We start from the raw sequence: 16228 nt of genomic DNA on the forward strand, positions 1-16228 counted from the left end.
AGACACACACGCACAGACACACACACACAGACACACACGCACAGACACACACGCACAGACACACACGCACAGACACACACGCACAGACACACACGCACAGACACACACGCACAGACACACACGCACAGACACACACGCACAGACACACACGCACAGACACACACGCACAGACACACACGCACAGACACACACGCACAGACACACACGCACAGACACACACGCACAGACACACACGCACAGACACACACGCACAGACACACACGCACAGACACACACGCACAGACACACACGCACAGACACACACGCACAGACACACACGCACAGACACACACGCACAGACACACACGCACAGACACACACGCACAGACACACACGCACAGACACACACGCACAGACACACACGCACAGACACACACGCACAGACACACACGCACAGACACACACGCACAGACACACACGCACAGACACACACGCACAGACACACACGCACAGACACACACGCACAGACACACACGCACAGACACACACGCACAGACACACACACAGACACACACACACAGACACACACACAGACACACACACACAGACACACACACACAGACACACACACACAGACACACAGACACACACACACAGACACACACACACAGACACACACAGACACACACACACAGACACACACACACAGACACACACGCACAGACACACAGACACACACGCACAGACACACAGACACACACGCACAGACACACAGACACACAGACACACACGCACAGACACACAGACACACACGCGCAGAAACGCGTGCGCGCAGAAGCGCACAGAAACACACATGCACAGAAACATGCGCACCTACTCAGAAATTGTGCTTACACACACACACGAAGACAAAGATTCCCCGTACAGCCTTAACATACTGTCGGGGCGAGTGCTGTTAGCGAGTAGCACCGAATTCGTTGAGGTCCAGGACCCGTTCAGATAATCGTCTCCAGTGTTGGTGGCCCTGAGCGGGAATCGAACTCGGGTAGCCGCGTTTGTAGCACAGCACACTAACCGCTACGCTACCGCTCCCCACACATTGCACGCACACACGCATTGTACACGGGGCTGCTGCGGCTCAAAGGGACGGGGAAACTGCGAGTTTCTCGGAGCCGGTGAACCGAGCGTCACTGCTCTCACGTACGTGTGTACGTTGAACTTGTTTCGTGCTGTGCGTAGCCAACCGTGCTAGTCGGAGGAGCTGGGGGGGAAGGACAACAAACTCAACACAACAACAACAACAACCAGCAATTCTAAAGAACTTCGTTTAAGCCACTGGGAGCATCATAGCTCCCAGTGGCTTCCTAACATCGGATGTGTTGCCGACGGCCACAGAAGCGCATCTGAAAGCGCCGCGCGATTTCAGGCTGGCCAAAAGCTGCTGCTGCGAGGATAACCACTGGAGTCTGCATGATGATTTTGCACGCTCCTCGACGAAATCATCAGCGAGGTGACGTTGTGGTTGATCTCACCAGCGTTTCTCCCCCCACCCTCCACCCCCCAACCCCCATCCCGGCACAGACCTCGTGGCGTCGAGGCGGGGGAGCAAGGCCGGCCGCGGTGACCGCTCCCTCCACCGGGGGGGCCCGCCGCAGAGCGAGCGCCACGGCGCCGCCGGCGGCGCCGCGTCGAAGCGGCGCCCGGGACGGGCGGAGGGGCCGCGGGTTCCCCGGTGCGGGGGCGGCGCCCCTCCCCCCACGACCCTCCCGGGGGGGACTCGCCGGGGCTCGGCCCGCTCGGCCTCCTCCTCTTCCTCCTCCTCATCCTCCTCCTCGTCGTCCACCTCTTCGCCGTCGTCTTCGTCCTCCGAAGACGAGGGCGGCGGCGGCGTCGGCGTGGAGGGGCCGGAGAGAGGTGGGTGCGTGGGCGCAGCGTGCGGAGCGCCGTCCGCGTTGTCGGCGTGCGCATCCCCACGCGCGCCTCTTTTCGGGACACCGCGCGCGAGTCTGCCGCGAATCCGCCGCGAGCGAGTCCGCCGCTCCCCACGCCGCTTGACTCGCGCTGGTCTTGTGCAGGCAGCGGGGGCAAGGGTCGAGCAGCGGCGCCGGGGCCTCGGGGCCAGGGGCTGCGGGGTCACGGCGGGGAGCGGGGTCACGGGGGGGAACGGGGTCGCGCCGGGGGTGGGGGTCGCGGGAGGGGTCGGGGTCGCGCCGGACGCCACGGCGGCAAGAGGCGGCTCGCTGACGGCGACGCCGGGTCCGCGGCAGCAGCAGCTGCAGCCTCCGTGGGTGAGTGGCTCCCGCACCGCACCACAGCACCAAGCCCCGTCACACCCGGGAGGACAGCAGCTGCAGCCTCCGTGGGTGAGTGGCTCCCGCAGCGCAGCGCATCGCACCACAGCGCACCGCACCGAGCCCCGTCACACCCGGGAGGACGTAGGTGCGCTCGTCTTTCTCCTAGCATGTTTGCGCGTGTTGGTTTTGCGTGTGTGCGACTCGTTGGTGAGTGGTCCCCGAAAGCATGTGTGTGCTTGCGCGTGCATGTACATGTGTATACGCGTGTAACAGTTAGCGAGCTGCACTACGAACCTGGCGACCAGGATTTGATTCATGCTCACGGACAACACCAGTGATAATTATCTGAACTGGTCCCGTTCCTGGGCCTCCCCTAGGTCGAGTCAGCCTCAAATGAGTACCTGGTGCGGTGTGTAAACATCGCCACTGGGGAAAGGTGGCTGGGCATAGTGCTGTTAAGGCGGGGGATCTTTGTCTTTTTACACGCTTTCTATTAACTCACTCTGTTGTTGTTGTCGTATCCTCAAATCTTTGTAACTCAATTTTAACCCACTTCCCAATGTCGTGTCGACTGCAAACTTGGTATACTTATGTCATAAAAATTTTAAACCATCTTTTTTATATGTTACTAGCTGTACTACCCGGCTTCGCCCGGGACTTGTATCCACCACGGCCGGCCGCCTTTGTCTCCCCAGTGGCGATGTTAATACGCCACACCAGTTACTCGTTTTGCGGCTGAGTCCCTCCCTCACCACTGTCCCTCCCTCACCACTCTCCCTCCCTCACCACTCTCCCTCCCTCACCACTCACGCACGGCCGCCTTTGTCTCCCCAGTGGCGATGTTAATACGCCACACCAGTTACTCGTTTGAGGCTGAGTCGACCTAGGGGAGGTTCAAATAATCGTCACCGGTGGTGGCCGTGAGCGGGAATGGAACTCGGTTCGCCGGGTTTGTAGCGCAGCGTAGCGTTAACCACTACACCCACCGCTCCTCACACACCACACACGCACAGACACACACACAGACACACACACAGACACACGCAGACACACACAGACAGACACACACACACAGACACACAGACAGCACGCTAACCACTACACTACCGCTCCCCACACACCACACACGCACACACACAGACACACACACAGACACACACACAGACACACACACACAGACACACACACACAGACACACACACACAGACACAGACAGCACGCTAAGCACTACACTACCGTTCCCCCTACACAACACACGCGCGCGCGTCCATAGGTACACATACACGCGCTTGCTGCAGACACACACGACTGTCAGGGTGCGTACGGCAGTAAACGACTGAAAAAAGAAAGCGGCAATGCTGCGCGAGGAACGCCTTAGACCTGCAACACATTTGTGTAATCCGAGCGTAAACACACAAACACATACAAACACATACACACACATACATACACACACATACACACAAACACATACACACACATACACACACATACATACACACAGACATACACATACACACAAACACACACATACATACACACAAAAACATAGACAATACACACACACATACATGCAGACACACAGACAGACACATAACACACATACATACACACACATACATACACATAAACACATCCACAGACGTACATACACACATACATACAGACACGCAGACATACACATAAACACATAAAAAAAAACCCACATACATACACACACACATACACACAAACACATACACACACATACATACACACATGCATACAGACACACAGACATACACAAACATATACACACATACACATGACCCGGCTTCGCCCGGGACTTGGATCCACCACGCCCGGCCGCCTTTGTCTCCCCAGTGCCGATGTTAATACGCCACACCAGTTACTCGTTTGAGGCTGAGTCGACCTAGGGGAGGTTCAAATAATCGTCACCGGTGGTGGCCGTGAGCGGGAATCGAACTCGGTTCGCCGGGTTGGTAGCGCAGCGTAGCGTTAAGCACTACACCCACCGCTCCTCACACACCACACACGCACAGACACACACACAGACACACACACAGACACACGCAGACACACACAGACAGACACAGACAGACACACACACACACAGACACACAGACAGCACGCTAAGCACTACACTACCGCTCCCCACACACCACACACAGACACACACACAGACACACACACAGACACACACACACAGACACAGACAGCACGCTAAGCACTACACTACCGTTCCCCCTACACAACACACGCGCGCGCGTCCATAGGTACACATACACGCGCTTGCTGCAGACACACACGACTTTCAGGGTGTGCGCACGGCAGTAAACGACTGCAATAATAAAGCGGCAATGCTGCGCGAGGAACGCCTTAGACCTGCAAGACATTTGTGTAATGCGAGCGTAAACACACAAACACATACAAACACATACACACACATACATACACACACATACACACAAACACATACACACACATACACACACATACATACACACAGACATACACATACACACAAACACACACATACATACACACAAACACATACACAATACACACAGACATACATGCAGACACACAGAGACACACATAACACACATACATACACACACATACATACACACATACATACACACACATACATACACACAAACACATACACACACGTACATACACACATACATACAGACACACAGACATAGACATAAACACATAAAAAAACCCACATACATACACACACAGACATACACACAAACACATACACACACATACATACACACATACATACACAGAGACAAACACATACACACAAACACACACATACATACACACAAACACATACACAATACACACACACATACATGCAGACACACGGACACACACATAACACACATACGTACACACGCATACATACACAGAAACACATACACACACATACATACACACACACATACATGCACACAAACACATGCACACATGTACATACACACATACATACAGACACGCAGACACACACATAAAGACATACAAAAAAACCGACATACATACACACAAACACATACACACACACATACATACACACATACATAGAGACACACAGACATACACATAAACACATACACACATACACATGACCCGGCTTCGCCCGGGACTTGGATCCACGATGGCCGGCCGCCTTTGTCTCCCCAGTGACGATGTTCACACACGACAGCAGTTACGCGTTTGAGGCTGAGTCGACCTAGGGGAGGCCCAGGTCCGTTTCAAATAATCGTCAGCGGTGGTGGGCGTGAGTTGGAATGGAACTGGGGTCGCTCAACCAGCTTAATGACTATTTGTACAAAGAACATATAAAGAATCGATTATAATAACCAGGCTACAGTCCACATTATAGACTGGCAGTACACGCACTCAGCTTCATAAGCAGGCTAGAGTGTACATGATAGAGTGGCAGTACGCTCACCGAGTTTAATAAGCAGGCTACAGTCTACATGATAGACTGGCAGTACGCTGACCCAGCTTAATGACTATTTGTACAGTGAACATTTAAGTAATCGATTGTTGGCGCGTTCGGTTTAAAAGTAATATAAATTGCACACATTGTGGTGGGGGTGGAGTGAATAGTACGAAAAACTTTGATGAATTTACCTCAGAGTGGCGTGGTGGGTGTCGAGGCCTAGTAGCGTGCAGAGCCTGCGGCCTCGCCAAAATTGTCCAGCCGGCAAAGGCAGGGTACGGGTGGCGTGCCTTCCCCCCCCCCCCCCCCTCAGCGCTCCAACAATACTGTGTAATGGCTATTATTTAATTATTTACGGAGCCTATGAAAGTGGCGAAGGCGTGGCTAGCCGTTGGCAGGGGCAACTGCCGTCCAATGAAACTGCAGCCCTTGGCGAAGGCGTCGCTAGCCGTTGCCAGGTCCAATGAAAGCGGCGAAGGCGTCGCTAGCCGTTGCCACGGGCAACCGCCGTCCAATGAAAGTGCGTATGGTCCGAAATCCACACACACAGACAGACATGCACGATTTTATATATATAGATGCTTTGCCTTGGGTCTAATTGTCCATGCTCAACTGACGATGGCTGTGAATCACCACTTTCCCCTACGTTATGGCAAGCCTCGGGGCCATTTCAATAAAGCGTGTTTTTAAAAAAGTATTTTTAAATATTACTTATTGTATATTTGTTCACCTGTGTGCACCGGTAGATGTGTGTGTGTTCAGCGTTTGTGCATCTGTACATGCCTGTGTCTTTGCGCGCTCAGGAATGGTTATGCCCCTGCACGTGCGTGCGCACGCGGCCTGCGCGTGTCTGCGCGTGTCTCCACGTGCCCCCGTGTGTGCCTCCGGGTCCCCTGGAAGCGCACCTAGCCTGGCGCAAGCGGCGCAGTGACGTCGTCGTCGTAACTTAACGGCGGTGGCGGCCGTCGTCGTTGCGTCCCCCCCCCCTCCCGCAGGCGACGGGGGCGAGCGCGTGGGCGGAGCCTCGCGGGGGCTGCTGCTAGGGGACGACGACGGGGGGGGCTCCCTGCTGGGGCCGGCGTCCCTCGGGGGGGGGCCGCCGTCGCCGGGAGGCGGCGGCTGCGGAGGCGGCGGCTGCGGCGGCGGCGCCGGCGGCGGAGGAGGAGGCGGAGGTGGCGGAGGCCGCGCGTCCGACGTGGGACGCCGAACCTTCGTGCTCTTCAGCAAGAAGAGCAAGCCCTTCCCCCTGCAGCACCAGCAGCAGCAGCAGCAGCGCCGGTCAGATGGTCGCGAGCGGCAGAGACGAAAAGACCCCACCGTGTGGAATCTCCCTTCCTCGGTCCATTAGGGACTCTGAGTCTGTTTAACACAGAGCCGGCGGGGCTTTCGTGACCAGTGTTATCCATCATAGAGGTTTGTTTTGGGTTAAATCGCCTAAATATAAATGTGTCATTAAATCCACCGCCACCTGACACGGCCAATTTGTAATGGGTTTGTCACGTACACAAAGCGTGGCAATTCGTTACTCGTTCAGCACACCGGTGAGTTGGAGAGGAAACCACAACATTTAGAATTTGCCCGAAGGCGGCCAGCCTTGGATCTGGCCACAGCACAAGCCCCAAGAGTCTGTTTAGGCTATGGGGGGTGGGAGTGGGTCTTTGAGCGCAAGCGCGCGCACACACACACACACGTGTAGCCTTAATAGACTGTAGGGGAAAGTGCTGTTAGCGAGCACCTATGAAGGCCGGCACGGCACACGAGGGGGTGGGTAGCCAACACCACGCCCGACCGCCTTTGTCTCCCAAGTGACAATGTTCACACATCGCACCAGGTACTAATTTGAGGCTGAGTCGACCTAGGGGAGGCCCAGGACTGGCTCAGATAATCGTCACTGGTGTTTGCCTTCAGCGGGAATCGAACCCGGGTCACTGGTATCTTAGCGCAGCGCGCTAACCGCTACACTACCGCTCCCCATGCACACACAACAACAACAACAACCGCCATTCGCCACTAAGTGGAGGTGACGTCACCACGACGCTTGTGCCAGGCCATGTGCACCTTGAGGCCACGTGAAGTGTCGAATGTCTGCTGGCAGGAGGTCACGGGGCAGACTCAGGTTCCACGGGTCGACTGACTGAGATGACTGGCTGATGCACCACCTGTGCCCCCTACTGTGCCAACTTGCTGTGCTTTAGCCACCCGGCGCTCCGCTCGTTGTTGTGAGTGTCGCTCCTCCACCCTCCGTTGTTATTGGAGGGCGACTGCCTCCAACTGCCCAGTAGCGTCCTTCACGAGCTTCCTCCACTGAGGCCGATCTTGACACCGCCAGTCATCGGGAAGTCGACTCAGCTCCACATCCCCCCGTACTGCATCAGACCATCTCTTCTCCAGCCCATATTGTGGCCGTTTAGCCCCCTCCATGCGGACAAACAAGCTGCTTGGGCATGCTATGGCTGGGCATGCGGGCTACATGACCCAGCCAACGCAGCCTTGCCTGCCAGAGGAGCTCACTGATGGGAATGTGTCCGGATCTTTCAAGAATTTGTGAGCGCCTCACACAATCCGGTCTGGTTAAACCCAGGATGGATCGTAGGCAAGCCAGCGTGAAGGTTTATAACCGGTGCAGATGTTCCATTAAAGGGGTCCACCTTTCACAAGCGTAGAGAAGGGAGGGCATGACTGGCCGAGAAGACCCGAAGCTTCATGCAGAGCGACATACCAGGTAGCTTCCACACAGCGTTACGCAGCCGATGAAAAGACAATGCCGCCCGACTGATTCAAACGAGTAGATTTAGCCACGCTATCGCCGATGTAATTTGCGTAAAGTGCACGCGCACGCAATGCCTCGACCGTACGAATGTTCACCGGTGAGCCGTCGACGACGCCGCGTTGATTCCCGCTTGACCCCGTGGCGCAGGCCTGGACGTCCCCCCAAGCACCGTGAGTCCGGCGGAGCGGCGGGGCCGCCGGCGGGCCCCGGGCCGGGCCAGGCCTCGTCCTCGTCGTCCACCTCGTCCGTGGGCGGCTCGGGAGGGCCGGGGTGCGTCCCCGCCGGCGCCGCGGCCGCGGCCTCCGCGCCCCCGGGCTCCGCACCGGGCCCTCGGAAGCGCCCTCGCAGCAGCTCCAGCTCGGAGAGCGACAGCGACGGGTCGTCATGCCGACTCTCGCACGCCGGTACCGCCCTCGCCAGCCACAATCACACCCGCACACACACCGTCGTCACGCACGCACACGCACGCTGTCGTCACACGCGCGCCGGCATCACGCGCGTACCGTCGTTACACACGCACACACCCACCTCCGTCACACACACACATGCACCGCTCTCTTCACCTCCATCACCACTGGCGACGCTGCGTTCACAACAGAGCCGTACTCCTTTGCACTCCTCCACGCCCGTGCCGTCCATGCGTCTAGGCGCAGACGAGGGCTTCGAGTGCATTGCCCAGGACGCCAACACGCAAAGCTTCCTGGTCTACCGGCACAAGCAGAGCAGCTCCGACTCGGAGTCCACCACCAGCTCCTCCAGCAGCGCCGCCACCGACAACACGAGGCACGTGCGGCGCGCGCGACCGTCGCGGAGTGGCGGCGGAGTGGTTAGCGCGCTGCACCGCGAAGCCGGCTGGCCCGAGTTCGAATCCTTGCCGGGGGTAACGTCCGAAACGGTCACTCCTGGCCCCCCTGCCACTTTTACCAACCCACGTGACGAAATACGGTCAAATCAACTCGCCTAAGCAACGTGGCGTTGGGGGAGGCCTTCATCTGGCAATGGTTTGACGACCATTCATCCGGCCAGGTGGCGTCGCAGTCGAGTGAGCGGCTCGCCCCATCGCAAGGTGGCGAGTTCAACTCTCGGGTTTGGTGGTCGATAAAACGGAGTGCCGCCGTGCGGGGGACTTGAACGGCGGTTGTTGACCTGTGGCCCGGGCTTCTCTCTCCCCGTGGCACCACAGCTCTTGGGTTACCGGTGTCGCTGGCGCCGTCTCAAGCCTCTTGCCGCATGGCGCCCAGCAACGTGACGCCCGCTCGCCCGCCCACTTGTTGGCGTCTCTGTCTCTGCGTTTCTGCAGTGCGTCCCCAGACAAGCAGAGCCGAGGCAAGGCCAGCTTCTCTCGGGTGAACTTCACCGAGGACAGCAGCGACGAGACCTCGGGCTCCGACAACGAGACCGCCGGGGGCGCCGGCGGCGGCGGCGACTCTGGTACGCGCGGCGCATAGGGGCAGGAGGAGGAGAGAGGAGGAGGGGGAAGAGGAGGTGGAGGAGGAGAGGGGCAGGAGGAGGAGTAGAGAGGGGGGAGGAGGAGAGGGAGAAGGAGAGGATGAGGTCAAGGTGTGCCGGTCAGTGTCGTGGCTCAAATTTGAAAAATCACCCACAGATTGAGTGTGTTGAACTTCTGGTACGCACGTGCCTGGTATCACGTTTAGAAAACGTTGAGCAATCATTGCCTCCTGAGGCTTTGCTGGGTAAACAAGTGTAACAACAACAAATAATTGTAGCACTAATAACAATGCTGGGCTCCAGGGCACGGTTGGGTGAACCCACCTCTCCTAAAGTGTCTGCCCGGTCAGCGTGGAAGGGCGGGAAAGCGCCCTCTGGAGTTCCCTCCGGTGGAGGAATCTTCCACCGGCAATGGTGCGAGCGAGAAAAGGGCTGCGCCTTTACCTTTACCTCCTTTAACAGTGGGTTGGAGGGGGGGGGACTCCTGCGCCGCACCACAACACACCGCACCACACCGCGTCGCAACACGCCGCACCACGCCACACGATGTCGCACGACGCCACCGCACGACACCACCGCACGACGCGCCGCTGAGTGTCGCGGTGCCGAGCATGGCTCCTGCCGTGCCGTCCCCGCAGGTGGCAAGGGGCTGCCGTGCGCCAGCTGGGACTACGACGACGACGACGACGACGACACCCCCCTGGAGGCGCTTGACCTCGTGTGGGCCAAGTGCCGTGGCTATCCCTCGTACCCGGCCCTGGTGAGCGGGTGGGGGGGGGCACCGCGTGGGCCCGCGTGCGCGCATATGTGTGTGTCTGTGTGTACGCGTCCACTTGTGTGCGTGTGTACTTGTGCGCTTGTGCGCGCGTGTGCGTGTGCATGCTGTGCCGGTCTTCGTCGGTGCTCGTGAAGAGCGCTTACCCTAACAGCCTCTTCAAGGCTTTACCGGTGGCGGGGGGGGGGGGGTCTGTTCGACTCACTCGTTTTGTTCCATTCGTTCCTCGTTAATCGTTTTTTTGTTGATCCCTTTTCTCCTGCTGACATCTCCATTTCATTTGACTGCGTTCCGGAAACCGTCGTTGTCGCGACGTTTGCCGTCAAGATTTTTTTATTCGGTGAATGGGTTTGCGTTTGGGCGGACGTTTGTCGCGGGGTTTACTCTGTCCGAATTTTAAACGACTCGGCATTCTGCGGTGTTTGCCAGCTGTGACCGCCGTTTACGACGCTTGAGCCCGCATCGCAACGCGTCACGATGTTGTCGCGACGCTGCGCCCCCGGCCGTAATTCGTTGCCGTTGGCTTCCCGCGTTTGTTTGGAGCGACCTCCCTCACGTGGGGGGTGATGGCGTTCGTGCGTCTGTGTGTCCGTGCGTATGTCTGTGTGTTCGTGCATGCGTGCGTGTGTCTGTGTGTGTGTGTGTCTGTGCGTGCGTCTGTGTGTCCGTGCGTGTGTGTCTGTGCGTGCGTCTGTGTGTCCGTGCGTGCGTCTGTGTGTGCGTGCATCGTAGATCATCGACCCCAAGATGCCGCGCGAAGGCTTCCTGCACAACGGCGTGCCCATCCCCGTGCCGCCGCTCGACGTGCTCAAGCTGGGCGAGACGCGCATCATGGAGGCCACGGAGCCCCTCTTCCTTGTCCTCTTCTTTGACAACAAGCGCACCTGGTACACACACACCTGGCACACACAACACCTGGCACCACACCTGGTACACACACACATGGCACACACACCTGGTACACACACACATGACACACACACCTGGTACACACACACCTGGTACACACACACCTGGTACACACACACCTGGTACACACACACCTGGTACACACACACCTGGTACACACACACCTGGTACACACACACCTGGTATGCACGAGGAGCCACGGGGAGACCACCCCAGGCCGGGGGGCGACGGGGCAGTTGAACGTCACCCCTGTTGAGTCTCCCGCCCCGGTTGTTCCCTGGCGTGAGACCGAGGCAATTCCACGCCGCCTGCCGTCAAACCTCGCGATGACGACGACGACGTTGTTCTTATTCGCGGTCGAACCGTCAATCTGCGTGGTACAGCAGCAGGCTCCGTGTCTTACTGTGGAATGGCGCTACAGAGCACACATTCTGCCTCAATTGAACCTTGTGGCAGGACCCCGGGGTCCCAAATAAACAGAAGTCAAAAACCGCGCACAAAAACGCCGCGACTCGCCTGGCGCGGATCATTCTGTTGTCATTCTGTCGTGTCGTCCAAGCGCAGTAGCGAGGACAAATGCGCAGAAGAAACAAAACTTTGAAACTTTGATTAGCGCGTCGTGTCGAGCTCGTCGAGAGGAATAGATCGCCGTCTCGTTCGCCTTCAACAGACATAGAATGACGTCGCAATGCAGTTGATGCGAGAGCCGGGGGCTCATGGGACCCCGGGGTCCCGCCAAGAGGTTCAGTTGGAGTCTTGCTGCTGCTGCTGCTGCCAAATCTGGGGTGCAGCACCCAGTTCCATCCTCACTGCCGCACACGACAGAGTGAAGCAGACGAGCTGATTGATGATCCCACACTCACCGACTCACTCGCTCACTCATCGGTGGGCAGCCGCCTCCTCCTCAGCGCTCCTCTATCGCTACTACCGTGGTCACGGTTCCTGTGAACTTCCCCATTGATTCTTCCACCCAAGCTTAGGGCTCCACCAGACGCTCGCTATTTTGTGTCATCCACCACACCGTGCGCACTCATCATCACACTCACCCACTCGCTTATCCACTTCCACACCCGCCAAATCACTCGCCCACCCACCCACTCACCCACCCACCAAGTTACTCACCCACCCACTCACCCACCCACAAAGTCGCTCACCCACCCACCCACCCACTGATCCACCCACCCATCAAGGCACTCACCCATCCACCCACTCACAGATTCACCCACTAAGGTATTCACCCACCCACCCACTCACCAAGGCACTCACCCACTCACTCACCCATCCACTCAGCCACCCACTCACCCACCCACCAAGTCACCCACCCACCTATTGATCCACCCACCCGGCAAGGCACTCACCCATCCACCCACTCGCAGATTCACCCACTAAGGTATTCGCCCACCCACTCACCAAGGCACTCACCCACCCACTCACCCACTCACCAAGGCACTCACCCACCCACTCACCCATCCACTCAGCCACCCACTCACCCACCCACCAAGTCACCCACCCACCCACTGATCCACCCACCCGGCAAGGCACTCACCCATCCACCCACTCACAGATTCACCCACTAAGGTATTCACCCACCCACTCACCCACTCACCAAGGCACTCACCCATGCACTCACCACACTGCAGGTCACTTCTATTCCCTTTCTGCTGTTTTCCCTCACACTGCTCTCATTTGGAATTCCCTCCCATCGTCTTTTTCACCAACCTCAACAAACCCATTCACCTCTTTGTCTATTCCACTTTTTTTTTCGTAATTTACTCCGCTTTATTGATGTCCAAACGCAGACGGAGCTTTACAGCTCGCACCGTGGGGGAGACGGGACAATAACAAAAGGACGAATGCGGAACCTCGAGTTGGGAGCATTCTCAGGGCGTCTCGTCTTAAGTCGCCGGCGTGAATCCTGCCGCACGAGCGCGCCGTCTGCGGGCAGTCTTGAGCTTGCACTTCAAATGTGTGTGTGTGTGCTACCACGGTGTTCCCTTCCTGTGCGGTCAGTGCCTTCTGCACCGTGTCATCTTGCCGCGTCATGCCCTGTCATGTGCGAGTGTGTGGGGAGCGGTGGTGTAGCGGTTAGTGCGCTGGTGACGGTTATCTGAACCGGTCCTGGGCCTCCCCGAGGTCGACTCGGCCTCACATGACTACCTGGTGTGGTGTGTAAACATCGCCACTGGGGAGACAAAGGTGGCAGGGCGTGGTGCTGGCCCCCACCCCCTCATGTGCCCTGTCAGCCTTCATATGTGCTGCTCGCTAACAGCCCTCGCCCCAACAATCTGTATGGGTATAGAGGGGAATATTTTTCCCTGCTGCTGGTGGTGGAGATGCTGTTGGTGATGCTGATGGTGGTCGTGATGTTGGTGGAGTTGGTGGAGATGCTGGTAGTGATGATGGTGATGGTAGTGGAGGTAATGATGATGGTGGTAATGATGATGGTGGTGGTGGTGATGATGATGATGGTAATGATGATGGTGGTGGTTGGTGATGGTAATGATGGTGGTGGTGAGGATGATGGTAATGATGGTGATGGTGGTAATGACAGTGGTGGTAATGATGGTGGTAATGATGGTGGTGGTGATGATAGTGGTAGTTGATCATGGTGGTAATGATGATGTGGTGGTGGTGATGGTGGTGGTTGATCATGGTGGTAATGATGATGTGGTGGTGGTGGTGATGGTGGTAATGATGGTGGTAATGATGATGGTGGTAGTGATGGTGGCGGTCATGCTGCCGTGCGTACGCGACACGGGGCCACCTTTCTCATCGTCCCCTCCGTGCGCCGTCGGCCGCGACGCTGCCCTCGTGTGCCACCCCCCCACTGCGTGCGCGCAGGCAGTGGCTGCCCCGCTCCAAGCTGGTGGCCCTGGGCGTGGAGCAGGCCATCGACAAGGCCAAGATGCTGGAGGGACGCAAATCCAACATCCGCAAGTCGGTGCAGGTGGCGTACGAGCGCGCCATGCTGCACCGCAGCAAGGTGACGCGGGGTGACCCCACGTCCGACTCCAGCGACTCGGACTGACGCCCGACCCCCCCCCCCACCCACCGCGCGGCGTCTCGCTCCACGGATGTCGTCACCGCCACGTGGCGGAGAAGGGGGGGGGAGAAGCGGCGGTGGCGACGCTCGTGCATCGCCGTCGCCACCTGCACCTCCTCCGCCGGCGACGACGACGCCCGAGCGACCGCGGCGGGGCGAAAGCCTTCGGGGGATTCTTTTCCACCCCGATGCAAAATGTCTCGGAAGTGCCGCACGCAACTCCACGTCGTGCGGTGGAGGTGGCGGACCAGGGCGGGGCGGGGGGGCCGGAGACCGACGTCGATGAAAGGATTCGGGGGCTGCCAAGGCACCCCCCTCGCCCCCGTGTGTGCGTGTGAGCACCCGCGAGGAACGAGAGGGCGAATGAAGCGACCACATCCTCCGGGGCGGCGGCGAAACAGCCGAGCCGGCGAGCCCCGGTTGGGAGCGGCCCGGACGCCGGAGTGGAGAGCCGTCGGCGCCGGAGCGGCCGTGCTTGGCGTGCGGTCGAGCGGCCGTGGAGCGAAGCGGCGCGGAGCAAGCGTCGCTCCGATGGAGGAGCGGCGGCGAGTCCGGAACGGGGTGGCCGGTGGATCGAGGGCGCGGACGGAGGCCGTTGCGGTCGGGACGGTGACGGGGGCCGGAGCCGATGGAAGAGAAGCGGCCGGACCGAGCGGGCCGCGGCGGGCGTGGGCGCTTGCCGGGGCCGGCAGGTCGTCCGGACGACGTCGATTTGCCGGGGCCGGAGCGGACCACGAGCGGCCGTGGCTGCGGAGCCCCCCCCTTCCTGCAAGGCGGGAGCAGGGGGGGGCCGCGGGCCGCGTCTTGGACCGGACGCTCGTCGCGCCGCGTACGTCGCCCCGTTGGTGCCGCGTTTAGTTTCCCCGGCTGTGGCGTCGCGAGGGTGTCCCGGCGGTGGCCGCTCCACACTGACCGGTCCCCGTGTTTCCGTCCCCACGGCGCGGACTTCAATAAATCGTGCTCCTCGATGGTGCAGCCTCTTGCGGTTTCTTGCCGGTTCACTCCTGTGGGTTCATGCGGTTCACTCCTGTGGGTTCATGTTCACTCCTGTGGGTTCATGTTCACTCCTGTGGGTTCATGTGGTTCACTCCTGTGGGTTCATGCGGTTCACTCCTGTGGGTTCATGCGGTTCACTCCTGTGGGTTCATGCAGTTCACTCCTGTGGGTTCATGCGGTTCACTCCTGTGGGTTCATGCGGTTCACTCCTGTGGGTTCATGCAGTTCACTCCTGCGGGTTCATGTGGTTCACTCCTGCGGGTTCATGCGGTTCACTCCTGCGGGTTCATGTGGTTCACTCCTGCGGGTTCATGTGGTTCACTCCTGCGGGTTCATGCGGTTCACTCTTGTGGGTTCATGCGGTTCACTCCTGTGGGTTCATGCGGTTCACTCCTGTGGGTTCATGCGGTTCACTCCTGCGGGTTCATGTGGTTCACTCCTGTGGGTTCATGCGGTTCACTCCTGTGGGTTCATGCGGTTCACTCCTGCGGGTTCATGTGGTTCACTCCTGCGGGTTCATGTGGTTCACTCCTGCGGGTTCATGTGGTTC

The 16228-nt window shown here is 58.4% G+C and overlaps 1 protein-coding gene across 5 annotated transcripts in view; it reads left to right on the forward strand.

Annotated features, from left to right (window-relative positions):
* LOC133342719 (peregrin-like) overlaps positions 1-15648 on the forward strand; it is a 30623-nt gene extending 14975 nt beyond the window's left edge. For 4 of the 5 annotated variants that reach the window (XM_061552058.1, XM_061552054.1, XM_061552056.1 and 1 more), the window contains 9 exons: positions 1561-1893; positions 2055-2342; positions 6732-7014; positions 8654-8910; positions 9154-9289; positions 9807-9937; positions 10594-10715; positions 11463-11617; positions 14481-15648. In XM_061552058.1, coding sequence (XP_061408042.1) covers positions 1561-1893; positions 2055-2342; positions 6732-7014; positions 8654-8910; positions 9154-9289; positions 9807-9937; positions 10594-10715; positions 11463-11617; positions 14481-14667 — 1892 coding nt within the window. In that variant the 3' untranslated portion in view covers positions 14668-15648. The remainder of the gene's footprint in view (positions 1-1560; positions 1894-2054; positions 2343-6731; positions 7015-8653; positions 8911-9153; positions 9290-9806; positions 9938-10593; positions 10716-11462; positions 11618-14480) is intronic. The other variant, XM_061552057.1, reaches the window with a different exon arrangement.
* The last annotated feature ends 580 nt before the right edge of the window (positions 15649-16228 follow it).

Source organism: Lethenteron reissneri, chromosome 15 (assembly GCF_015708825.2).
Source record: "Lethenteron reissneri isolate LAM-NWPU_2019-01 chromosome 15, ASM1570882v1, whole genome shotgun sequence".
NCBI classification, from domain to species: domain Eukaryota; kingdom Metazoa; phylum Chordata; class Hyperoartia; order Petromyzontiformes; family Petromyzontidae; genus Lethenteron; species Lethenteron reissneri.